Source organism: Aricia agestis, chromosome 6 (assembly GCF_905147365.1).
Source record: "Aricia agestis chromosome 6, ilAriAges1.1, whole genome shotgun sequence".
In the NCBI taxonomy this organism is placed as follows: Eukaryota; Metazoa; Arthropoda; class Insecta; order Lepidoptera; family Lycaenidae; genus Aricia; species Aricia agestis.
In genome coordinates this window covers 1012151-1039031 of record NC_056411.1, presented here as the reverse complement: position 1 = coordinate 1039031, position 26881 = coordinate 1012151, and the positions used below count along the sequence as shown (strand labels likewise).

Sequence of the window (26881 nt, the reverse complement as noted above, 5' to 3'; positions counted from 1 at the left end):
CTCGATTTGATGACGTCAATTTTTGTTATTGGATATCGGCCGAATCTAAGGATATTGACAGGGTCGCGACTCGCGTATGATCGCCTAGTATGTTAGCAGCATTAGTTATTAGTCGTTTAATGTTGTGTAAAATAAATTATAATGTACAGGAGGACTGGGACGCGCCGACGGAGGCGAACGGCCCCGCGGAGCACATCCCCACATACACCTACCACAACACCCAGCAGCACCATCATCCTTCCATCCTAGAGGTGAGGCACAGTCCTGCATGGACTTTTTGAGTTGGTATAAGATGGACAGGAGGGTGTGGTAGTGAAGTTATCATCTCAAGTGAAATTCTTTAGAAGAGATTTGATTTTGGCCACACCCCAAAGTACTCTTGCAGTATGACTTGTCTTGTAATATAACCATACCATAGTTTTAGTATACAAATTAACAGATAACATTTAAACATAGGATTTAGTTGCGTTTCCATCGGAGCGACGTTGTGAGGAGTACGACTATAAGTGAAGCGATTGTAATGGTTCTCAAAAACACTTTTTTCGCAATGCAGCTTTTAGTAGAAATTCACCCTTAGCTGCTAAGCTGCGTTCTTGATCCAGCTGCTCAGTATGATACTGCCGGCAAACCTTCAAGAAGAGAGCGTATTCCCTCTTAAAAGGCCGGCATCGCACCAGCAGCTCTTTTAATGTTGCGAGTGTCCATGAGCGACGGTAGTTGCTTTCTATCAGGTGAACCGATTGCTCGTTTGCCCCCGTATTTTATAATAAAAAAACCTTAGCACAGGATCTGCTTTCAAAGTATTACTTTAACTCGACTACATTACAGCAGATGGGCGGCGCGGCGGGCGTCGCAGGCGTCGCGGGTGTGGGCGGAGTCGCGGGGGCGGCGGGCGCGTCTCCCCCCGCGGCGGCCAAGACCGAGCCCACTCCGGATTACCACCAGCTGGCCCACCATGCACCGCTTCCTAACACCCAGGTAAGCTGATGCGGCGGCACTCGCTGTAGAGTGTAGACGCTCTGGAACTGTAGAGTGTAGACTTTTAAATATTGTTACACTCATTAACGAGGAAAACTAAATTTATATCATTTTTATTTTAAGATAGAATCTATTATGCTTTCATTATATTTTATTAATTTTTTGGAGAACTTACTGATTTAAAAAAAAACAGTTAAAGAAGCCATAATATGAAATACATAGTATAATATCTATATATATAAAACTCAAAGGTGACTGACTGACTGATTGACATAGTGATCTATCAACGCACAGCCCAAACTACTGGACCGATCGGGCTGAAATTTGGCATGAAGGTAGATGTTATGACGTAGGCATCCGCTAAGAAAGGATTTTGATAAATTCCGACCCCAAGGGGTTCAAATAGGGGATGGAAGTTTGTATATTATAATAGTTCTTAACGCGAGCGAAGCCGCGGGCAAAAGCTCGTTGCTAATATAATAATAATTATAATTATTATAATGTTCGCTAGGTGCTAGTGTTATGTCACTATCCAAACTTTATTTTTCGTAGGTTATTATGCTATGCTGTTTTTTTATTTTTAACCGACTTCCAAAAAGGAGAAGGTTATAATATGTTCGGCTGTGGATATTTTTTAGGGTTCCGTACCCAAAGGGTAAAAACGTGATCCTATTACTAAGACTTCGATGTCTGTCTGTCTGTCTGTCTGTCTGTATCTTAAGAATGGCTATAGCTAGATTGAAATTTTCACACGTTGTGTATATCTGAACAAATACTAAAAACAAAATAAATTAAATATTTAAGGGGGCTCCCATACAACACGTATTTTTTTTTGCTATTTTTTGCTCGATATCAATAATAGAAATAGGTAGGCACTGAAATGTTCACAAAATACTCAATTGTATTGATAATATAATAATAATATAAAAATTTAAATAAAATAAATTAAGGGGGGATCCCATACAAAAATATACACTTTTAACCTATTTTTGCTATATAATAGTACGGAACCCTTGGTGCGCGAGACCAACTCGCACTTGGCTGTCCTTTTTGTATATAATAATTTGGTATTTCAAACTTTGATACCCCCTTAAATATCTAACTTATCAACAGGTGAGAAATCTTTACTCTATATTATCTAGATATAGAATCTAGATTAATATTCCAATGTTTGTTTCAGCCGATGGGTATGTCGGGCAGCCTGAGCGCGGCACAGTCTCAGTATTTGTCGCAGTTGACGCAGCAGGCGCAGCGACACGACACCAGTGAGTTCTCTTACACTGATACCGCAGCCCGAAAATACGTAGTTGATATTACTACCACTTGTTTTCCAATTAGTAGTGCAAAGCACAATGCGACTTAGTGCCGAAGCGTGCCTAAGCTTAAGTTAATTAACTTAAGTTAAAAACGTTAAACGTTAATCATTATGGCGCAAAATGTACTCTAGTTCTACAATAGGAAAACAGGTACTGTCTCACACAAACTTTTTCCTGATGTACATCATTGAATGAAAGAGAAACTTGAAACAAGCACGCAATAGGGAACATGCAAATATAATATTTATGAAAATTTTGCTATAAAAAATTGTAAAAATATAAATAAAAGAAGGGCCACAGTAAGCTTAATCTTATATATAAAATTTTCGTGTCACAATGTTAGTCCGCGTACTCCTCCGAAACGGCTTTACTGATTTTAACCAAATTTTATAAGCATATTCAGTGGGTCTGACAATCGGCTACTGGGTACTTTTTATATTGATAAGTGCATTTGTTGTATAAATAATAGTAAATTATTACAACTCGAGACTGACGGCGACCATTGTTTGTGCGACGGGATAGCGATAGCCGTTAGCGTGACATACTTATTTAGTCACGTCTTCAATAAAATAATACGGGTGAAATACTTTATATGGCAAAGAAACGTTGCCGGGACAGCTAGAATTTTATAAAATATTGTTTTTTTTTCCAAAAAATACGAATTGAAAGTATGTAACTTGAAACGGATTTTTTTTTCAAAACACTAAACAGCGTTCAGTGACGTCACAGCTGCTATCCCCGCGTTCCATTTAGCGTTAAAACGATCAAAACCGGGATCCGTTTTGGCGACAAAATTTTGACAATTTTAAACTGCATTTTTTGCAGTAAATTCCAGTATTTTAATTTTTTTATATATTTGTGGTCTATTCTACATTGAGTTCTTTAAAATAAACACATAAATAAAAATATCGCATCTTCCCTATTGCATAAAATACGATGTTTAAGTAATTACTATATAAAATTTCATTTGTCACCAGGTGTATATACTAGTAACTACGGTGTGTACGGCTCGTCCGACATGACGACTCAGAGGAAGACGCAGAGGGTCCGGGTACCGCCTCCGTCCAAGGTATGTTAATGTTACGTGCTAGGGTTCGAAGGATTTGGAGAGAAAGACCTGCTGACTCTCTTGAAGACTTTATTCACTAAGTCTAGGTCACACAAGCACACACTAGGTCACAACACTTAGCACTAAGTCCAAACACTAATCACTAGGTCCAATCACTGTCCTAGGTCGTAGCCAAGTCGAAGGTTTCACTGGTTCACTCACTATTGATCACGTCTTGTTGTCACTCCGAAATCGCCTTGATGATCGCGCGAACCGAACTGAACTGTCGGGCCGTTTACCTGCGGCTTTTTATATGGCGAGACGAATTCCAGAAAGTTCCCGATACATGTAAACAGGTAAACAAGCGTTGGAACTTTCTAGGAGGCTCGAGCATGTACCACAATAAACACAAAACAACTAAACACGTAAACAAAATGAACCGGTAAACATGTAAACAAATCAGTTTTTTAACGGCTTAAATAAGCAGTCTAAATAACTTTATACAGTTGCTACTAATTATGGTGGTGTTGTTAGATTCCGTCATCGGCGGTGGAGATGCCGGGCGGCGCGGAGGGCGGCGGCGGCATGTTCCTGGACGTGCAGTTCGGCGCGCTCGACCCCGACGACACGCCGCCGCAGCACCAGCCGCACACGCCGCACCAGACGCAGCCGCATACGCCGCATCAGCCGCATACGCCGCACCAGACGCATCAGCCCCATCAGACCCACCAGCCGCATCAGACTCACCAGCCGCATCAGCCGCATCAGACGCACCAGACGCATCAGACGCACCAGACGCATCAGACGCACCAACCCGCTCACCATCCAATGCCACAGGCCAAGCAGGTGAGCTTTTTTTATATTTACTTAATTACAATTATTTAATTAATATTTGTCTCTGAGTGCGGCAGTTAGTGAAAACATAGCGAGAAGTAGACACATTAATAATATTTGTAATTAATATTGTTTAATTGTAGCCGACGACTCAAGCGGAGACGACGCCTGTAGCGAACAACCATGAGACTGCCACAGAAACTCCTAGTAGTAATTATGCTAACACAAACAGTATGGTAAGTATCTTTAATCTACCTTCCCCATATAGTATATTATTTCAATTACAATTTATAACCATTTCAGTTTTACAATTTTGCAATATTATGAAGCCCTAAAATACGAATATAGTTTAAAAAATAACAAAATATAATATGAAAAATTTGTTCTGAATTTCTCTGAATTTTGATGTAACATTATTGAGACTGTTTATCTTTTGTTCCCCAGCTCAATGAAAACTTAACTGCGGTGGAGCCAACGCCGACGAGTCAACCGATCGTCACGTCCGAGGCCACCGTCACAAATAACACCACATGTAAGTATATATTATAATATTTATTACCACGTAGATCAGACATTTTGGTACAACTTGGGTAGCTTTTATAACTTATGCGTCGTTTATATTCAGCCCTGTTGGGCAGGGAAGGCGAGTAAACATCGGAATGTTTCGAGGAGCGCTGTTGTTCCCGATGTTTCGACTACTTTGCATCGACCTTGGTCACGGATGGACTAACGGCCGTTTTCAATAACGTATCTACACTGTAGATAGATAGCTATCCTCGATCAACAGTAAGCTGCTGTCTATCCGTAATTTGCGTTTCACAATCAACGATAGGACACTATCCGTCCTCCCGCCGATAGATAGGCAACTGGGATGGGTAATGCTATCTGTCAGACCAGTACGTTATTAATATGCAAGTATGGACAAAAATATAGATTTGCCTATCTTTAGTAGCAAGTATTTTAGTAGCAAGTATTATAGATAGGATATTGAAAACGGCCGTAAGGTGATAGATGTCTTGTTGAAGTTTTTTTTAAACTACAATCAATTTTCAGCTGTTACATTGAACTCAATAATTTTGAGTGCCATTTTTTCGCGGTATATATTTGTAGCCTTATATTAGCCAATTCTGAGCTTTGATTACAGAATTAGATTAATATGAATTTAAAAGGTTAGGTTCTAGTCTCTTTCGAATTTTGTGGACTAGAACTATACTTAATAAATGACGGTACATTACAGCACTAGACAAGTTGTCGGCGTCGATGAAGCAACTCGGCGTTTCAGGCGTGTCGGCGGTGAGCGGCGTCACGGCGGCGGTGTCCGCGGCCGCAACGACTGCGGACAGCGCGCCGCAGCCGCAGCCGCACCACCATTACGCCCACCACCGACCCAAGGTAAACCGTCTCGTGCTTGTATGCATTCAGTTCTTGCTCTTTATGGTCTTTCAGCTTAGGAAATAAGTGTTTTGTTAATGAGAGGCAGAACACGGTCAGAGGAATTTTATGTGTGGTTAATTGATGTAAAGAGCTTTATCTTTTCGACTTGATGACTAAAAATATTTTGACACATAACGTTATCGCCTTAACTGTAAAATATATGATTAAAGTCAGTATTCACAGTGTGCGTGTGTACGAATCTAAGATGTAGATATGGAGTATCCACTACTTGTTCTTTACTACAAAAAATTTAGTATGCGAAACGACTACATATTGTTCATATTAAACAATTCTCTCTGTTTAACGGCGACATCTGGTCAACGGCGACACAATGTTGTGTATCACACAATGTTCCAATGCATTACACAAAAATCAACCTACTGTTTTATTTTCAATGCCACTTTTACTATGCGTCGATACTAATACTCGTAATAAATATTCACAGACAGTCGGTCAGCAGCAGAATGTGTACGCGACGCACCATCCTGCATCACACCACCCACCAGTATACGGAGCTAATGTCTACGCGCCACAGGTAAATTCTATTTTAATATTGTTGTTACTTTGAGAACTAAACCGTTATATTTTTTGTCAAAATCTACTTGGAATCACGTCCTGGGAGCAAAACTTTTAAAATTGTGTTACAATTTTGCTCGAACGATCGTTGCTAAAGCAACGAGGTGTGGTACCGAAGTTGACGCACGAACGAGCGAAATAAATTTTTAGTTCTGAGTTCCCCCGGTCTACTGCTTTGCTTGAAGCGGCGGAGATGTACTAGTCATACATTCTTAATATTGTTTAATTATTGTTTATTATTATTATTACTAAAGTTATTTTTGGAGTCGCTCTGGAAATGTCACATTCCAGACAAATTATTATAAGTTTAACATAAAAAAACGCCAGATGAAAAGTTAACCGACAAGAATGCATAATATTTTACTACCAATCAAAACTACGTCTAGTAGTTTTTAACATCTGGCAATTTTCGCTATGCATTCAGTATTAAAAATTTATGCTTATTTTTAATAAATTATTTATCACGTATATTTCCTTAGGTGAACTCGACGAACGCGTCGCTTACGGGCGCGTCGGCGATGACCGCAACAGCGTACCCGTCCAGCGTCACGCTCACTCAGTACCAACCCATGATCAACTCATACCAGGTACTTATAAAAAAAATTATACTATGAATTAGCATTAGTATTTTTCATACCGTCTCCGTGAATTTCTTCTCCTATTGTGTGGCTCGAGGTGTGCTAAAGCATTTAATTAATATTATGATGTGTTGTGCAGCAGACGTCGTCATCGGGTGGCGTATACGGTGGTAGCGCGTTATACACGGCGGCGCCGTACACCGCGCCCTACCAGCCCGCACCGCAGCCCGCCAAACCACACAAGGACGCACAGGTAGCAACCGATATGCTGTTTTGCGTCACGATGTGACTAGAATTTTGGAATTGGGCCTAGGACTCATACGGCAGCTACTACTCGGGAAACTGACGGATCTTGGTCAGAGAACACCAATCTTATCGGACGGATCGATATTGCTCCGATAGGTCAGATTACAGGTGTAAGAGACAAAAGTAATTTATATTGCAACGCGATTTTTTAAAGATCCTTTAAAATTGAAATAGACAACCCTACATGCGGCAAGTCTTGAAAATTTAATGTGAAGTTAAAGTTTGATTTTAAAAGCACGAAAAGGCTATCGCATCGCCTTGTCGCGTTGCATTGTAAACACTAAACTGACCCAAACACACAGAGTTAAGAAGGCATTTCGTTCTTGTTTCGTTCGGAAGATTAAAAACGCAAAGTTAAACAACTTACTATTATTGCCATCACTTTTCGGAATGAAAATAAACATTGAGATATTTACGTTTGTTTCCGTTGTTCCAGTACGACAGCTCGGTAGCGGCCAGCAACAGTCTAACGAGCACGTCCACCACACAGACCTCCACTGCCAAAGTCACAACAACCACAGGTAATTATTTTGTTACCCGACTGCCGGCGTCGGCTCCCAAAAATATCAGTAATGGGACCCGGCGGTAAGTATACTGCTGGCAGCCGAGATATAAAACAACGGCTGCCGGCGTTGGCACTCAAAATGGGAACCGGTGAAAATGCGTAAAACGCTGGATTCCAGTGCCGGTAAACAAATTTTAAAAAGAAATACATATACTTAACCTCAAATATTCGACTTTTTAACCAACTTCCAAAGGTGGAGGTAATATGTTCGGCTGTGGATATTTGAGTTTTTTGTGATGCATTTTGATCAAATTCTACCAAAAAGTAAGATTTTGCAACACAGTATACCACGGTTCCGAAGGTGCTGAACAGAACTTCAGACTCTTCATACATGTTTGAGAGGTTCAGCGTTGCTTAAAGAAACAAAGGTAATAAATATGCTACTATGCAGATCACATTAATTATCATCATTATCACTACCATTAAAATATGCATTTTAATGATAGTGATAATGATTTATTATTGATACTTTTCATAGTCCTTTATCTCAAGACTGATGTTTTTGATCATTATTCTGTCTTTTGACAAGCGATGTTTTCCGAATAGGCGCCGGAAGCCTGCCTATTCGGCAAACATCACGTGACTTCGGCAAACTTCGGAAAACGGCGCCGGCAGCGGAGGCACTCCCACTATATCCGCATTACGTGTAACAAAATATATTTTATATAATCAGTAAGCGGCGGCGTGAACGCCGGAGCGGCGGGCGCGGCTGGCGCGGCGTCGACGAGCGCGACCGCAGCGGGCGGGGCTGGCGGCGGGTACGCGGGCGGCGCGCTCTACGGCGGCGCGTACGCGTACGACGAGCAGCTCATGCGGGGCACGCTACCCCACCACATGGTCAGTACGGTATATAATATTTAAATGCCCATTAGTATTAGTTAAATTATTCGTACTTGCTAAAAAATACGATTGCTAATATTATCGTGCGCAGCAATAGTCTGCGATGATAAAAAAAAAATATGAAAAAACGTCCGCGCTGTTACGTACCGCAGCGCTAATTGCTATTGAACTTGCTATATTTCACTCGATGCGAAATAATACTCGACGCGAGCGGTGCCATGCGAACCGAGAGTTCACGATGCCGCGATTTTAGCAAATAGCCAAGCAATAGCACGTAGTATGCTATGTCATGAAAATTAGCATGTGAATGAAACTAATAGAAAATAGCATTAAATTCCCATTACTAGCATAAAGGGGACATCTAACTTACTGCTACTACTAGTATAAAGGGGACATCTAACTTACTAACAGAAGATCTTTCGTCAGAGTGAAGTGGTATCGGCCCACTATATCAGAGGTTCCCAAACTTATTTTGTCTACTGGCCACTTGGAGAACAAATTATATTTTAGCGCCCCCTTCGTTTCAATTTAAAATGCATCCTGATGAAACAAATCACCCCCAAGCCTCTACACAACGCCCCCATTTTTTTCTGGGTCCCACACCGCCCTCCTTCAGACCTTCATCGCCCACAAGGGGGTGCCCACTTTGGGAAAGGCTGCACTATATTAATTTCAGTTGTCGTATATAATAATATATGGCCGTAATATGAAAACTTGGATAACGCGATGCAGTGGTGACAGTCCGTCACAGTAATGTGTCAATAATATTTCTGATTTGTAAGAAACTAAGTTTATCTTCGCTTATCAGCCAATCAAGCGCAATTAGCGTTGTGGTATTATTGGTGAGATGTCTAATGAAAAAAGATGCTGCCCATTGGGATAAAATATATGAATTGCAAAACGAATGTTGCATAATAAACTTATTTCTCTTCTTACTTCAGGGTGGATACTACGAAGTCGGGTACGGCGCGAGGGAGGGCACATTCGGCCTGGGCGCGGGCGAGAGGTTCGGCCGGACAGACGCCGCCTCACCGCAACAGGTAAATTGTCATGTGATACATGTTGCATGTAACTTTGTTGCGGGAAAATACGTTTATCGCGCACATGAACTGTAAATATTTTGTGGACATAAACAGCTGTCTTGTGTAGTTGTGTCCCTCACCAGGACATAATATTGAATGTCATCCAAATCGGTTCATTGGCTTAATTATGAAGAGGTATCAGACATATCAGACACATATTCATTCACATAATATTTTATAATAATAGTGTAGGTAGGTATTGAATACATAACAATTTTCTCCTTTATCACTTTTTTCTCGCTTTACACTATTGAATAAGTGCTGGTGATCTCACTGATAATCTCAAAGAATATTTTCGTGGCACAATTAGCCCAACCAATTATGGTTTGGATATTTATCCATACTTCCACACTAATATTATAAATGCGATGAATTATAAATGTCTGTTACCTCATCGCCCCCAAACCACTGAACCGATTTTACTTTACCCCATGCCAAAGTTTCGTTCTGTTCAAAGTTCCGACTGAGTCCCGGGAAAGGACATAGGATACTTTTTATCCCGGAAAATATACGGTTTCCGCGCGATAAACGAGTTTTAGCGCAACGAAGTTGCGGGAGTCCATAAGGTTGATTCATAATGCTGATAAATGTTTCAGGTGCCTGCCGCGTTACCCCCCGGCTACGCGTACTTCTACCAGCCACCACCCACCACCTATCAGTATGGCGTCTATCCTACGGTAAATATTCACGTTTATTAAAATTAGAGTGTATCCTAAACTTTTTGATTAAAAAAAATATTTGGGAGAGCGCACTTTTAAACACACAGTACAGCACAACGATCGCTTTTTATCGGAAATGTATGGTGATTTATGAAACATTATGATTGTCAAACACTTGACGAGAATCGGGCGACCACAACTATATCATAACATTAATGCAAATAATATCATACGGCACCAATCTCTTACAGTACGGAGGCGGCTCAAACGTGGGCGGAGTGGGCGGAGTCGGCGGCGTGGGCGGTGGCAAGGTGTCGGGATACTCGCAGCAGACGCAGCCGCCATACGACGCTCAGGACACATACAAGACGGGTAGGTTACCTTCAAGTTTTACAGCTATGTAGTTGTGTAGAAGCAAAGTGAAGAAAATTGTTCAAGTTAAGCAAAAAGGTTTCATTTTAGGTCTCACTGTTTTATCATAGAATGCAGGATTATGCCGTTTCGAGACATTGCAGAATACATTTCTGAACGATTAGATTATTGCAGAGTTTTGGAGCATGAGAGTTGCAACTTGTTGTTAATTCCCGGATAAACGGTTTGTCACCATTTTTAGGAGATTGTAAAAGCTTTAAATGCTGCCTACTTTATTACGTTTGTTATAAGTCAGGGTAGATAAAGTCTACTTATGTAAAGTGTACATTTCGCCAATATAAAATTACTCGTTCGTCGCTGATCTGCAGGGCGATTCACGATTACCGTTCGACACGAATTCGGAACCGTGCGGTCACTGGTCAATGCCTAGCGCGGCGACTCGCCCGCCGTCGGCAAACGTTTATGTGATGAAGTTTCCGAATCCGAGTCGAATTACGCATTGTGAATTAGGTGGGCTTCATTGAACAAACACACAAGTATAGGGATAATTTTATTTAATCGGTCAATACAAACAAAGGCATACAATTTCTAGCAGGCGGCGCGTACACGGGCACCGGTAGCAAGGCCGGCGGCGCCGCGGCGGCCGATCTCACCAGCGCCATGTACGCCAAGACTCACGTCACGCTCAACAAGGTTAATGTAAGTACACCCCCACAGACTATAATACCGCGATATAGCCATGTAGTAGAGGAACCCAGAGTGCTAGTCGTGTAGTTACTCGAGCGTAATGGAGACCTAGTAGGTTTTTACGTTAGGTTAATAAGAGCGTTTTTTATTTTAGCGGTGAGTTTAGAAACTGCAGCCATTTTAAAGTTATGATAAAGAAAATATATTCAGAAAATTGCTTATTTAGGTAAATTATAACCAGATTATAGACAGCAAGGACTAAATCATTTAGTTTAGTGCAACATAAAATATTTGCGAAGCTTAGTTAGGAAACTATGAAGCTTTATTTTTTTATATTTTAAAATGTCCCTACAGGCTCACCTAACCTTTAAATCATCAGTGCTTTATGTGAAAGATTCTTTGGGGTCAACTTAAATCCCCTATTTTAATCTGACAGATCCGATGAAATTTCAATACTCGAAAATAACTTATTATTTATCCCATCATGTGAGAAATCTGATTTCTATATCCTGATAAATAGACACATGTCTGAAGCCTATACAAGCTTATTCTGACACGCTCGAGCATGTTGCGAAATCCCCTCTTGCTCCCCCTATGAAATGGTTTCTGCCTACGGAAATTGAGACAAAATGACAGGATGAATACCTTTTATCCTTACTACCGTCCCTATTTCTATTCTCGCGTAGAGTGGTCTATACTCCACTCGGTCTAACTTGTCGCTAGCGGTCGTTGACTCCCTGTCAAAAACTTGTCATTTTCCATATAAACCGCGATTGACAATGAAGTGTCAGATATTGCCAATCGTGGTTTTATATGGAAAATGACAAGTTTTTGACAGGGAGTTAATGACCGCTAGCAACAAGATAAACCGAGTGGAGTATAGCTACCTAGGCAGATACTACTGTGGCAGTAACCGCAACTCCTCGCGCTATCAAAGTTTCTGAGAACGACAAGTTATATAGAATGTCTGTAATCACACACATCAGCGAGCTTCGACCAGACCGAGCATGTATCATCTCGCTCGGTTTTTAAGATTTTCCTTTGCGGCCGCCACGCATATTCCTAAACTACTTCATCTATATTATGTTAAGAAAGACATAATAAGCTAAATAATTTTTATATCGAAAAGACAGTCTATGCTGCACTTTCTGCAGTTTGCGCAGCGAATGTAGGTAAAATATGTCTGTGTCCTAGGTTAACATAATCAAGAATGTTTTCGCTTTACATTTATAAAAGTTGTGTATTACTAATTACTGTGTCGATTTTACGTAGATGTATGCAATATTTTATTATTGTAGTTTTTTTTTAGTTTATTTACTTATTTAGTTTTATCTATTTTAGTTTATTGTACTGTCAGGGTTGATCTTTTAGCAGATTGATCATTTGGTTCAGTATCAAATAACCGTAAGTACTTTTCTGTCTGTGTAAGACCGAAAACTCTTTGTATGTTTTTAAACATTACACAATATATAATATAAATTGCCAATGTTACTCTGCGTGTAGAGGTTTACTACCAATTTTATAGCATTGAAACGAGAGATAGTGGTAAAAATGTTCTAAATTCCATGACATCATTTCTATTCAAAATTAATGCAACAATGATGTATGTTCACCAACATAATATGTAATTTAATTAGTAGCGAACTCGCGATTTTGTAAACTCGAATAGACTATAATAATTTTACTTTATTTCAGTGACAATAAATACACTGTAGTAGTGACTACATACATTCCTACAATCTGCTCGCTAAGATCAAACACCCTGATAGTGTATTATGTATTTTATGCATATTACAGTCGGTCAAAAAAGAGTAGACGCTGAACTAAATTTTCTAACCGTTGTCAGTATCGAATGGTGGTTTTTTCGCCTCGTATTCTCACTGACAACGTTTTTACACTTGAAATATCTTAATTCTGGCACGGTTTATATTTGGTTTCATAAAGTTTTTCAATATTTTATGTAATTTTAAAATAGTGTTCGGCGTCTACTCTTTTTTGACAAGCCATATATCGTGGTGAGCATGAGACTACAGCGTGTGTGCATGTGCAGAGCTACGAGAAGGCGGGCTTCCACAGCGGGACACCGCCGCCATTTGGCGCCGGCTCACACCTCTACATCCCCGCGCCGCCCCACCACCATCCCCACCATCATCAGCAGCACCAGGTGAGCGCCACCACCACAACCATACTCACCACTGCTACATGCCACCACCACCAGCCAATAGAACCACATGACACCCGTAACTACTATAAATGTCAACCACGCAAAGGTTACAACTACACGAGTCACTACCACACACTAAAACACTGCGCAACTTAGCGCTGAGACTATATCTTAAAAAAAAAAATGTAAAACAAAATTTTATGGTACTCGATAGCATAGATTCTAAGCTTTCTAAGCCTTAAGGAAAAAGACCTCAAGTAAGCCTATTAGCTTTTTAAAAACATACAAAAAAGCACAGCATCAATCCATTGAGACAAGTAGCAATTATTTGTGTACGAAATTGTGGTAAGTTTCTGCTCAAACATTAAAATGATTCATCAAAATGACTGCATGTTGACTAAATTTTCAGACTAATATAATAATATTACTTTGGAAGTAGTCAGTGAGTATATTTAGAAAATAAATGTTAGCCTGTTGGTATAAAATGACTAATAAGTTTAATCATAGTTATTGTTGAGAGGTAAAGGTGTTAATGTAAATGTTAAAAAAATCTTTTTATTACAAACAATAATATAATAACAAATATTAACATTTAACACCATTAGAGCAGCTTAAAAAATAAAAAAAATATTCACCCAACCCCACAAATTACACGAACACCACAGAGAATGCACACACAGTAATATTTAAGGCGAATCCATGGTTCACTTCATCATGGATCTAGTTTTTTGGCATTAGTATGTGATCATGTACGGCCTATAGCGATCACACCGAGAGCATGTCGGACGAGTTTGAATTTTATTTTTACATTCTTAGAGTTTGCTTTCGTTTGTAGATGGATGGTCGGGTGAACAGTAGTCATAATAGGCGGGTGAGTGACATAATATGTTTATCACGGCGTTTTTATGTTGTGCCATATCTATGTATGTATTACATCGTATGTATTACATTCATATATCTATATGTGTATGTTTATACGCTTTACCCGCCAGTGTGTGCAACTGTGCATGATTTTTGCGTTAATTATATAATGCTTTTATCAACGCATTGGTATATTCTCTTAGGTAAAATATTTTGTATGACAATAACAAATCAATAGAATCTTTAGGGAGAAATAATCGAAACAACTTATTGGTAATTATAATTTTTATAAATTCTAACTACCACCATCCAAACAAAAACTCTACCCAAGTTGCAACAGGGTGGTAATCACTAATCACACATTTCTTCTGTTATAAGCTTGCAATAATCTTATAAACACTCTATGTATGCAACTTAAAAGCTTTATTCTAGAAACGATTACCCTTAACACTTTGTAAAATTGTTTTATTGACAGCATAAAGGTTGTTAATCGTGAAATTAATTGGTATAGAATTTGCTTCCGCATATTGCTTATCAAAACCACTATGTACCTACTTATGAAGAATAACAAATTAAGTGCACATTAACTGGTTATGACTACTTTGCTAATGCTCCCCCCATGCTAGTAAAATATATTATGCTAGATAGCTTTCTCACACGACAAAGTCAATCTTTTCCTAGTTAGAACTTTGTTATACCGAAACTATTCATTTATTTTTTTGGCAAAATACTTTCATTTTAGTAATACTAATACAAAAGAACTAAGTGAAATTAACCATTGGGCCTTGAGTGAGTGTGTGGACTAACTGTTTAACGATAACCTGAAAAATAAACTGTCTAGGTTTTCGCTAAGAGATAGTATCGGTAAGGGTTTAAAAAAATAATGTCGATACAGGTTCAAATAAAAAATTGAAGTGGGGGTATCAGTTATTTCACTCTAGCGCTCACGGCCTGATGTTTCTTTCGTTACTCGGCTCGCACTCTATTCCACACCATGATATTATGTAGCGGCTACAGCAATAGTGTAGCGACCGCAACGAGTTAAACGACGAGTGTAGTGAACTCGTCGAGTGAGACCAGCGGGGCTAAAATGGTCACATAGCAATTCCTCTCAATCAATTCAGCAAATGAAATGTCAAAACTGTCAATCTGATAAATGTGAAATTGGTACGAATTACTAAAGTGCGACAAGGCTTTAAATGAACGTGGGCGGGGGCGCTGCTGAAGAAGGGGAACTGTCAAAAATGACGTTTTTGTATGATGGCATCGTTAGTTCCTTTTTTCGCCACGTTCATTTAAAGCCTTGTCGAGCTGTAAACATGAATTGCAAGCAGGCTTGCATTTTGCGATTTTAAAGAAATGAATCATATTATGATTCATAATATGATTCTCCAAAGCGACCATTTTAGCCCCCCAGGGCTGCCCAAACTAGATTGTATATTCAATCAATAAATGTAGAAGTAATAGTCTGTCAGAACTCAGAGTATGTTGGAGACTCTGTAGTCTATTAAAAAATAAAACAGGAAAAATGTGAATATTTGATATCATTAAATTTATAGTTCAATACAAATTTTTAGTTTGTCATTTAAATTTTGTTGCCAGGAGAGAAAATTGACTCATTAACTTATTTGGGATAAGAAACACAACAAAAATAATAATTATCCTCTCTAAAAGATTTCCTTTAAACTAATTAAAGACAAAAGATTTTGTGTACCTCGGCTTGGTCAGCCCTGAGTTAGATGACTTTAGTGGACTCAATGAGGACGAGCGTAGTGGAGGCAATGAGTTAGACGAGCGTTAGTGGGTACAGTGAGTGTGTCCCGCAGGAGAGCGGCAGCGGGTCGCGGTCTGCGGCCAAGCCGGCCAACTCCAAGCCCGCCTACTCGCAGTCATACTGGACCCCCAACTAGCTCCGCACGCTGTGAGTTAATACCAACAAGATATCTACGATACACACTATGGTATAGGACACTACATACATATTATAGCTATCTAGGAGTTAGGACAGACGCGTTAGTAAGAAAGAAAAGTTTTCAGATAGATAGGAAAAAACACTATTTAAATCTGGAACTGTCAGAAGAAACAATGTTAGTCATTCATTAAGTATAGAAATAAATTTGTGGAATATAAGACATCGGGGACGCTTCATATCTGGCTCGCACCTTGCGTATACTGGTGAAGCAGATTTTGGGGTATATTCGCTTTATACATCACTTGATAAGGGAAAGTTTGAAATTAATATGTTTTATTGCCAACTAACATCATCGGCTGTTTTTGCTACAAGTGCATGTGCAAAATTAATCTGAGATATTGTAACATTCTTCATAGAGTAACCAAACTAAAAGATTTAATGAAATAACTGCATTACGAATATGAGCCTTACCATCTTTTCTCAATAAATATGAGTCATTTACTTCTATTTCTAAATGAGAATAGAAAGCAACATACATGTAATTTAGTGATTAGATAATACATTTTATTTCACTCTTAGCTATTTAATTTTTTTGACTAAATTTTTAACGATAAGCATTTGTAACTAGTATGTACCTAATAAGAGGTATTATCGTTTGCAGGTTCTCGGCTCGCGTCAGTAGTCAGCTGTACATAGCGCGGCGACCGTTCCCCACCACGCACTCTGCTCTCGGCCCCCGGCCACCAAGTGATATCGGACCAGTATTGCACCCGGTGTCGTGTTTACGGATACTGTAAATACATGAACCGCACCGGCGCCTCGTCCGTCGAACGTGTCAATTTGTAACGAAATAATTGCATACATAATGTTAGTGTATAGTAAATTTGTAAATGTCTCCCCCTTTTTATATTCGTATTTAGATAAGGCCGCGCGACGTTCGGCGGCGCTGGCCGGTCGATTGCGCGTCTACAATATACATATTGTCTGTATCTATTTAACTTGTAACATGTAAAAATTAAACGGAACTCGTTAAATTAAAGATAAATTTGTTAATAAATTTATTTTTATGTTTTTTAAAGAGAAATTGAATAGTGTATAGCGTCGGGGTGCTGCATTTCGGAAGCGTTGACTCGCAAGATTAGGTTAGGTAGTAATTATTTGGCGGTGCTGGCCGCTCGTTACTGTATAGACACACCTCGCTTCGCCCCGAAACTCTCGTAGGTCAGTTAAGTTCGATATTGGTTTAAATTAACTAGTGCTACTTTTACATTAATATATATATTATAAATATGTTTATGTATGTAAGCATTTGGTACGCTATGCGCGCCGGATATTTTGTATTTAGTTGTCGAACTTTTGTAATTACATTAATTAAAAGAAAGTAAATAATTATGATGTTAGTTATTTGTACTGAACCGTCGACTGTCTTTATTGTGAATGAATGCTGAGATCCTTGGCGTTACGTACGTGGGAAAAAATACACACATTCGAAAAAATATTTGGGCTTTTCTTTCTTTACGCTACTTTTCAGCTCGCTTATGCAGAATATAGTTAGTGCCTGTCCAGATGAGGATTTTATGCGAGAAGTTCAGACGCGCGTTTCAATTTCTATTGCATCCAAATACCGCGTTTTAGGCGCGTTATTACGCTACAAACATGGACTCGAAGTTATCACGCTCCAATCAAATACGACCATTCGCAACGGACTCGCGCGTAGTTCTGGGCGCTGCAATGGCACCCAAGTATCTGGACTCGCGCGTTTTACGGGTGAGTCGAGAGTTCCGCTCATTGCAAGCGTTTTACGCGCGAGTAAGAAAACGCGCGTAGGCATCTCGGTTACGCGAGAATCGCTCACTAGCGCGTAAAACGCCTCATGGACAGGCTCTTAGCCTTGAGTTTGCTACAGCCATTGGCTGCAGGCTGCAGCTGACTTATAAGACCCTACAATAATCTATTAAATGTATATTTTTACCACTCGTGCTGTTTAATAATATGGTTGTTTTTATGGTGTAAATAAAAAGCAGGTTCTTTTAATAAAATATAATATATATAAAACATTAAATGTACTTTTTACATTATTGGAATGAACATGGAAAAGTTTATTTAGGGGTTTGCTCTATTCACCAATCAAAAACATTTAATAGTTCAAATTTATAAAATATTTAATTTATAAAACTTAAGTAGTATAATTCAAAAACAATTAAAAAATCATTAATTGCGTTTTGTGCTATACACACACATAATATTTTGTGTAGCCATCTAAACTTTTAAATAAATAAAAATATAAAAAAATGCTACAAACTGAGTTATTTATAAACAATTTAAATAATATTATGTAATTTTCCATTTATTCTAACTATAATTCGTTGCAAAACATAGTTTAAGATGAATCACTTATCTTTTTCAGTGTTGGAATTTCTTTTGAATACTTGATTAGCACGCACATTTTGTTGTGTATAATTATTTAAAATTGAGCATTATAAATATAAAATTACACTTTTTTATCAAGTAACTGGGCATTTTCTTAGTCTTATAAGAGTTTCGCTGAGGCTTCATCCAGTATCCAAAAGAGAGCACCTTCTGGCTTGACCCTGGCTGCTGGGAGATCTTCCTTGTCTTTGAGTATGCGCTAAAATCAAATATAATACAATTATTATTTATTACACTTTCCATGATCCTGAAAAATTTTCTATTAAAAAGTCAGAATATAATATTATGTGTATAGTACTACAAAAGGCGTTTTAAAACTTGTAACCTGAGTATCCTAAAGATATATTTTGCTGTGACTGTACTAGTGTACTTCATTGCTGTGCTGTTACTGTTAACCGATTCCTTGCCACCTTTATTTTTCGAGCCTATTCGCCCCGGCCCCAATAATTAAAAACGGTATAAGAAAACGAAAATATATTCCATTACATTGGCATCCCAGGTCTAGCCCCCGTTTCGTGATAGGCTAAAGTAGGGAGCTGACCACCCCTGCACTGCTAAAGATAGTACAAGAGAAGTGTTCTCCATTTTATTTTAAAAAATCGACAATAATTTAATATACCTTTTTTGGGCAGGAAAAAATTCTAGAACCCCGATTATTAGTTCTTGAACTTGATGAGCTAAATATTATTGCATGTAGTAAATATTTTAGTAAATTGGTTATATTATTATTGTCACAAATTATTTATGCATTTTGAATTAAAATAAATATGCACTATAAAGGAGCTCGGTAGATGGCATTTTATTAGACATTTTTAATATTTTAGTGTGTGAATAATTTTATGGATGAATGAATAAACAAATATACTATAATATGGTTGAAGATACCTGACAATTTAACTTTCTAAATTAATCACGTGGCCACTGATGCTATGCCTCTGATGTGTTATTTTTTATATAAAATAAACGGATTTTTGGTTAAAATCGAATAAACGGGCGGGCGTTAACCAATTCCTGTGACGCACCTAGTGCGACATAAAGAAACCTTTAAGGTCAACTCGCGCGGGCGCACGCCTCGCATGTGTATAATGAAAAATAGTATGAGCAGCGCAGGCGCGTGCGGCGGTCGACGGAGCGCGGACGCGGGCAACGGACTGTCACACGCTCGACGGACGGGCGGGCACCCGTCGCGTGCGTCCATCTCATTTAGCGCTGCTAGTATAATTTTTATCTCGAGCGTGTACAATTGTGTCCAGTAGATTACCATGTATTATTTATTATTTGGTAAAAAGGACGTCAACGGAAACAATGTCGATTGCGAAAACCGTGCGCCCACGCCGTGTGCCCGCCCGTCCGTCGAGCGTGTGAAATATGAAATGAAATATGAAATATATTTATTGCAAGAATGTAGTACATTACATAGGTCTTCAAATTAAAAATACTGTTCTAAACAACGGTGGCGTGCAAAAGTCAAAGTAAACATTTAATATAATATTGAAAATTAATTTATAGAATTACAAAATTAGAATCGATTACAAAACGAAGTTCGTAATTATTAAATTAGCATTAAAATATCCATTAGAAGTCAAAATAAGTAAAATTCATAAAAAATAAGTAGCAAAATGTCAAAATTACAGTAATAAATTCAATTATAATTATCCATTAGAAGTCAAAATAATGTCAAAATTACAGTAATAAATTCAATTATAATTCATATATTCTTGGATACTATAAAAACTTTTTTCTGCAAACCACTTTGTAATTTCTCTTTTGAATACTAGGTTATTAAGGTCAAGGTGTGACAGTCCGTTGCCCGCGTCCGCGCTCCGTCGACCGCCGCACGCGCCTGCGCTGCTCATACTATTTTTCATTATACACACGCGAGGCGTGCGCCCGCGCGAGTTGGTCTTAAGGGCATAAACTGCGTTAAGCGGGCACCCGCGACGGGCGCACGTCGCTTGAACACGCGCGTGAACACGCAGCGGTCCCCGTCGCGGGACCCGTCGCGGAGACCCGACTTACGCAGTGTCTCCAGTTTAATTTTAACATTGTGCATGTACAGTCGTATTGATGGAGAACTTAATATATTATTACTTAGCAAAACGACGACTAGCAAAAAAAAGACAACCAGTGAGCTCTTTCGTTGAATCTAGGTTGCTATGCGTTGAATTTGTTGTAAAGTTTAAGTCAATGGAGAATGTTACCTAATTTTGATTATTATCAGTCCACATTCTCTGTCAAAAATAAAGAATAGTGAAAGAAAAAATAAATATAGTGAAAGAATTACTTTAGTTTCTGATTTATAAGCAAAATAAGTTGTAACTGTACGACGCGGGAGCCCGGTTACGGTGTGACGTCATATCACAACTGCGCCGCGCGGGCCCCATACAATAAACGTGATTTTTTGGCTTTTTTTGCTCTATCTCAATAATGGCAACAGGTAGGCACTTGAAATTTTCGCCAAGGCCTTAATTATATGTGTACTTAATTAATTAATAATAATATTATAATAAAATAAAAAACTAAGGGGGCTCCCCCCTCATCACAATTTTTGGCATATTTTTGCTATGTAGCGGTACTGAACACTTCGTGCGCGAGTCCGACTCGCACTTGGCCGATTATTTATTTGTATTTTTTTAACCGACTTCCATAAAGGAGGAGGAGGTTATATGTTATTTTTTTGTATGATCAACGATCACTTCGCCGATTGTGGACCGATTTTCAAGATTTTTTCGCTATTGTATCGGGTTTAACCCGAATTTGGTACTATGTTCATAAAAAAGGTGACTTCATGATGGGATCCATAAGTAATTGAGGGAATTCCTCGCTATCTTTACTAAAACCGCATATTTATCTGGCTGATATTGTGATTTCGATTCATAATCTGAAGTAAGTATTTCAAATGGAAACTTATAGTGATTTTGGATAAATAATGAAGTATTCCAAGTAAATCTTACCAAAAAGTAAGATTTTGCACCAAGATTTATTATACCATGGTCCGAAGGCGGTGAACAGAACTCCAACCTCCTTGAAGATACATGTTTGGGGGTTTCGGGGTTGTTTTAAGAACTGAAAGCATAATATGCTACTAAGCGCGTGCGGCCCGTAGGCGTAACGTATAGCGTCATTAACTGAACTAGCCCGCGCGTGCTCCTTTCGGCGCGCCCCGCGCCTGCCCCCGCAACGGGAACCGTCGCGCGGGGAGACGGGCTCCGTTGCGCGGGCGCGGGGCCCGCCTGCCCGCGACGGTTCGCCGCGCGGCTTCCCGCGACGGGTCACTTTTGTATGAAACCGCGCGGGTGCCCGCTTAACGCAGTTTATGCCCTTAAGGTTTCTTTATGTCGCACTAGGTGCGTCACAGGAATTGGTTAATGTCAATGAGTACAGTAATTTTAAAAGAATACTAGCTCTCACTTTTATCATATCTGCTTTGCCCGACCCACTAGCAGCGAATATACAGTTTCTAGCATTGTTTATGACTGGGAAGGTGAGAGTGACTCTCTCTGGTGGTGGTTTTGGTGAGTCGGTGATGGGAGCCACCTTCAAATTGGTCTCACTGAGTAGCTCATGCCCAGGGAATAGCGAGCAGGTATGACCATCTGGACCCATCCCCAATAGCAGTAGGTCAAATTTGAACTCTTGACTTCCAAAGGCCTTTTCTAATTTGTCAGTGTAATCAACTGCAGCTTCTGCAGCTGTAAGATTAAAAAATATATTATTCCTATCATCAGCAATAAAACCAAACACAACCAATAAATAGATTTTTCTAATCCACCACAAAATCATGCATGAGTTGTGATTAACAGTGATATTATATTATAATTTATAAAAAGCATTACCTGAGACTCCCTGCTTGATGGCAATAAATTGACTTTTATCCAGCGGTGTCTTTGGTATTAGCTGTTTGCAGTAAGTGCCAAATGTTGAGTCCTCACTATCTTCTGGCACCACTCTCTCATCACAAAATGCAAGCACCCATTTGGACCAGTCTGTTTCCAATTCTGGTAATCCTTCACAGAGGTATTTCACAACAGAACCACCTGGAAATTAATAATGTCAAACAACTTTTCCCAAACTCCTATTTTAAAAAACTAAATTTTATGATATATCATAAAATTTAACACTAATTTTATAAAATTAGTAAGTATTAAATAGGAAGTAGAATTTAAAATTAATTTGATACCGTATATTTAATAGTGTCCTCAATATTATCACCATTTAACCTTTCTTCGTCCTTCTAGAACTATTAAAATTAAGCAAATTCAGCCAAGAACAAAAAATAAAATATAAGAAACGGGAATGATCTGCTATAGTTTCAGTCATAGTTTTGGCCTTTGGGTGCAGTAAATTAATTTACAAGTTTGTATGATCTTTACATAAAATAACAATGTTATTTTGTACCTGAAAGTCCAACGTAAAATTTCCCCCGGTTGAGTATAGAGTCATTCGCAATTTTTTCTATGTAAGATGATAACTTCTTAATAATTTCTTGCTCATTTGATACTTTGATAATCGTCATACTTTTATATTAAGTACTAGAAAAGATAAGGTAAATGCAATTTAAACTGGAAGTAATTAAATAAATTTATTATCCAAGTTGGAATTTGGAATGTGAACAACGGTGTTTTGATCTTTGACACTGTCAAAGTCACTGTCAGCAGTGACAGTCCACAGATGTTTTTTTTTATGTGCACAGCATAGAACAGCTACAAAATATAGTCCGTCAAGAAAGTGAAGAAATTAAAAAGTGGCAACATCGTAGTTTATCCCTTTTTTCTAAAGTTGTTACCTATTCCATTTGACTGAATTTAGAAATTCTAATTAGAATCCTAAAAAGAAGATTAATTAGAAGCTTCTTAAAATCTTAATCCACTTGTAATAATTTAGTAACTAAATCAGTTGTTACGATGCGGCGATTTTGGCCAGCCGTCTTCTTAATGGCTCCAAATGTCAAAGCAACAAAAAATTGGTCTTCTCATAGTCTTAGAGCTGTTGGCTCAATGAAAATCAAAATAAATAAAAGGCGAAAAAGATGGTTGAAAGAATTTTTGCTCCACGAAAAATTATGAATTATGAACTTTCTGAACTACTTGGAACTTGGAACCAGCAGACTTTAGAAATTGCCTACGAATGGATGCCATATATATATTGACTTTAATCTACGAATAATAAAAACTATAGGAAAAGTAACTCCATCAAAATACATGCTCCACAATACTTGTCAAAAAAGTGTACTTTAGGTACACATTTCAATACATTTGCAATACGTGGGAGAGCCATGCTTCGGCACGAATGGGCCGGCTCGACCGGAGAAATACCACGTTCTCACAGAAAACCGGCGTGAAACAGCGCTTGCGCTGTGTTTCGACGAGTGAGTGAGTTTACCGGAGGCCCAATCCCCTACCCTATTCCCCTATCTACCCTCCCCTATTCCCTTCCCTTCCCTACCCTCCCCTATTCCCTTCCCTTCCTTACCCTATTAACCTATTCCCTCTTAAAAGGCCGGCAACGCACTTGCAGCTCTTCTCTGATGCTGCGAGTGTCCATGGGCGACGGAAGTTGCTTTCCATCAGGTGACCCGTTTGCTCGTTTGCCCCCTTATTTCATTAAAAAAAAAAAAAAAAAAAAAATTTAGGTGACCTTGAGCGGTACTGGGCTGACGTTACATGACAGATCAAAAGGAACCAAATTTAAAACGGTAATAGTATGGGAGTTACGATCCCTTAGTTTTTATTATTCGTAGACTTTAATACAATAAAAGGTTGAAACCATCTGGCAACACTGATTTAGTCAGTCAGGAGTTCAGCAGGGCTAAAATGGTCACATTTAGCAATTCCTCTCAATCAATTCAGCAAATGAATTGTCAAAACTGTCAAAGTGACAAATGTCAAATCAGTACAAAAATACAGAAATGAATTGCAAGCAGAATTGCATTTTGCGATTTTAGAAAAATGAATCATATTATGATTCACATCATGATTCTTCAATAACAACTTTAGATTGATTTGTTGCCACGATGTTGCCACTTTTTAATTTCTTCACTTTCTTGACAGAGTAAATAACATATTTTTTCAGTCAGAGAGCACGGAGTAAAATTTTACTCCGTGATAGCATGGAGTAAATGTATAAATTCGTGTAGATGGTTATAGAGATATTATTTAAGTAAAGTTTGAAAAGCCTTTGGATTGCGGAAAAACGAGACACAATAGCTTATCTATTGTTATCGCGGTGTGACCGCTTGCGGCCTCATGAATTAAATTCAAAACTAAGCATTAAGTCAAACGTGAAAATAGGGAAATGTACAGTACGTTCGGTATAATACACAGACAAAAAGTTCTTGTCAGAAGTGGGATTCGAACCCACGCCCACAGAAGTGGACTGCGACCTGAACGCAGCGCCTTAGACCGCTCGGCCATCCTGACATATCGTAATGATGCTAAATTAATGATCCGTTAAAGTTTACTAGGTAGTCAATTATTTTATATTGAATAATTGAATTTAAAATAGATTAATTCAAATTAAATTATTTAATTTACTTAATTATTGTCATATTATTAATTTAAATACGGAGTAAGTAAATTAATAACATTCAAATTAGTCTCCTGAACAAAGATATTTTTTTCCTGGATACTTCATCTAATAATTAATAATTATTGGTCCTAGCAAAAACTGTCTGAAAAACTTCTGAGGTGGATCGGATTTTGCCATTATAAAGTATTTATAGTTTAAAATATTAAAAAAACTTAAAGTACCTATAATATTTTAGAGCCCGAGAAGTTTACCGCAAGAATTTCCCTACTTGATAACAGATGGCGCATTATCTTCATTGAAATTGTTTCCTGCTGATGAGCGTAGTAACGTACGGTCAGACACACATCACACCAATCACGTACCTACTATTGATTTTAAAATCGCAATTGGGAGAAGTGAAAGTAATATAGTTCTTGTAGAGCACGTCGACCGAGACCCGGTTGTTGACCGCCAAAATATTTTCAGATGATGTAATTTTTGTAATGTAGCGAATGTGTTTGAGGCTGCGTATGCTATGAGCTGCAGGAGTTTAGGTGATAAGAATTTGGACGGTTCGGTGCATTGGCACATTTTAATTTCTTAAAAACATGAAACTAACTAGGTACGTGGAGTTGTCGATGTCTTAATAATTATCATTGGTAGAAGGTAGAGCAATATAGTTTTTTATACTCTGAAATGTTTACAAAGTAAATACAATTTATCTGAATAATTTAGAAGTTCTATAAACTTTTTATAGATAATTAGTTAACATTTATTATATAAGATATTATTAACTAAATTTCTTCTTCTTTACAACAAACAAAAACATCTAATGTACTTTGCTCTTTATAAAAGTACTTTATCATTTAGGAAGCATAGTAATAATATTATATTTACTATTAAGTACCGCATAATTTTTATTTCAGGTCCCTTTAATTTTTCAATTAATTTAAATAACAGAGCTTAAAATTAAGCGAAATTAATAATACATTACAGTAATAAAGGGTTACGGTACGCGCGATAAACACAGCTTAGAGCAAGCTATTATCAAGTCAAGCCGACAATAACTATATGCGCTATATTAAAGCTTAAAGACTTCATTGCCTTGGTAATATTTAATTATAAATTTTACCTTTTGCTATTACATTTAGGCGTTAAAAATGTGAAAAGAAAATGTAAAGACATAAAATTGTAGTTCATATATGAAGTATTCATGGAGGTCCAGAATCCAGATTCAAAATTGTAGAGCAATTGTAGAGCGTACCTATCTACTAATTATTTGAAAGTTAAATGTGTGATTCGTAAACCTTACAAGTTATAACTGTCTTCATAATTATTTACTGTAGACTGTAGATATAATAGCACACACGATGTGCTCGAAAATAAGGTTCAATGTAAGGATGCATCATGCGGCGCCTCATCGCGTGCAGTTTTGTTATGAATTGACTCCAATATCAACCAAACTTTTTTGACAAGTTTTGCGAACTTGGCTGAGAGTGAGAGATTGTCGTCTATTTACTGCATCATGTAACCGATAATTATGCTATTTTTTATTATTAGTATGACGTAATATTACACCTTTGATACTTATGTTATAAGGCTGCAGAGTTTGTTTGCTAATCTCAGGAGCTAAGTTGTTTTTGTGTTAAATAGACTATTTATGGAGGTCGTCTTTACGCACGCTGTTACCAATAGGAGCGAAGAATTAGTGGAAAACGTGTAAAAACGGGAT

At 38.2% G+C, this 26881-nt stretch overlaps 2 protein-coding genes, 1 long non-coding RNA gene and 1 other non-coding gene across 15 annotated transcripts in view; 1 reads left to right on the top strand and 3 right to left on the bottom strand.

Moving 5' to 3' along the window:
- The window catches only part of LOC121727566 (protein lingerer-like), a 34766-nt gene extending 17065 nt beyond the window's left edge, over window positions 1-17701 (top strand). For 4 of the 12 annotated variants that reach the window (XM_042115458.1, XM_042115459.1, XM_042115465.1 and 1 more), the window contains exons 9-29: window positions 150-251; window positions 829-978; window positions 2159-2243; window positions 3272-3363; window positions 3877-4188; window positions 4320-4412; window positions 4621-4708; window positions 5414-5568; window positions 6056-6145; window positions 6666-6773; window positions 6904-7017; window positions 7507-7591; window positions 8309-8472; window positions 9417-9515; window positions 10154-10234; window positions 10468-10588; window positions 11181-11287; window positions 13326-13439; window positions 14275-14310; window positions 16127-16221; window positions 16874-17011. In XM_042115458.1, the coding sequence (XP_041971392.1) occupies window positions 150-251; window positions 829-978; window positions 2159-2243; window positions 3272-3363; window positions 3877-4188; window positions 4320-4412; window positions 4621-4708; window positions 5414-5568; window positions 6056-6145; window positions 6666-6773; window positions 6904-7017; window positions 7507-7591; window positions 8309-8472; window positions 9417-9515; window positions 10154-10234; window positions 10468-10588; window positions 11181-11287; window positions 13326-13439; window positions 14275-14310; window positions 16127-16210 (2280 nt within the window). In that variant the 3' untranslated portion in view covers window positions 16211-16221; window positions 16874-17011. Of the gene's footprint in view, window positions 1-149; window positions 252-828; window positions 979-2158; window positions 2244-3271; window positions 3364-3876; window positions 4189-4319; window positions 4413-4620; window positions 4709-5413; window positions 5569-6055; window positions 6146-6665; window positions 6774-6903; window positions 7018-7506; window positions 7592-8308; window positions 8473-9416; window positions 9516-10153; window positions 10235-10467; window positions 10589-11180; window positions 11288-13325; window positions 13440-14274; window positions 14311-16126; window positions 16222-16873 lie in introns of all 12 variants that reach the window. The other 8 variants (XM_042115469.1, XM_042115464.1, XM_042115460.1 and 5 more) reach the window with 7 other exon arrangements.
- Window positions 8660-14540, bottom strand: LOC121727574. The gene is made up of 3 exons (XR_006035697.1): window positions 14529-14540; window positions 11589-11595; window positions 8660-8788 (listed from the first exon to the last, which is right to left on the bottom strand). It is a non-coding gene; the product is annotated as an uncharacterized LOC121727574 (long non-coding RNA).
- An 846-nt stretch (window positions 17702-18547) lies between the features above and the next one.
- LOC121727572 (6-phosphogluconolactonase) lies at window positions 18548-23260 on the bottom strand. Its single transcript, XM_042115478.1, has 4 exons — window positions 23041-23260; window positions 22479-22679; window positions 22054-22334; window positions 18548-18841 (listed from the first exon to the last, which is right to left on the bottom strand). Exons 1-4 carry the CDS (start codon window positions 23156-23158, stop codon window positions 18743-18745), a joined length of 699 nt encoding a protein of 232 aa, XP_041971412.1. The 5' UTR covers window positions 23159-23260; the 3' UTR covers window positions 18548-18742.
- Window positions 23261-24977: 1717 nt separating this feature from the next.
- Trnal-cag lies at window positions 24978-25061 on the bottom strand. Its single transcript has one exon. It is a non-coding gene; the product is annotated as a tRNA-Leu (tRNA).
- Between the last annotated feature and the right edge of the window lie 1820 nt (window positions 25062-26881).

What these genes read in the sequence shown, in the direction of transcription:
- LOC121727572 (XM_042115478.1), bottom strand. Translation starts at nt 23,158, where the DNA reads ATGACGATTATCAAAGTATCAAATGAGCAAGAAATTATTAAGAAGTTA. An exon ending in CATCAAGCAGGGAGTCTCAG is followed by an intron (nt 22,335 to 22,478) that starts GTAATGCTTTTT and finishes TTAATCTTACAG; the next exon opens with CTGCAGAAGCTGCAGTTGAT. An exon ending in GCAAAGCAGATATGATAAAA is followed by an intron (nt 18,842 to 22,053) that starts GTGAGAGCTAGT and finishes ATTTGATTTTAG; the next exon opens with CGCATACTCAAAGACAAGGA.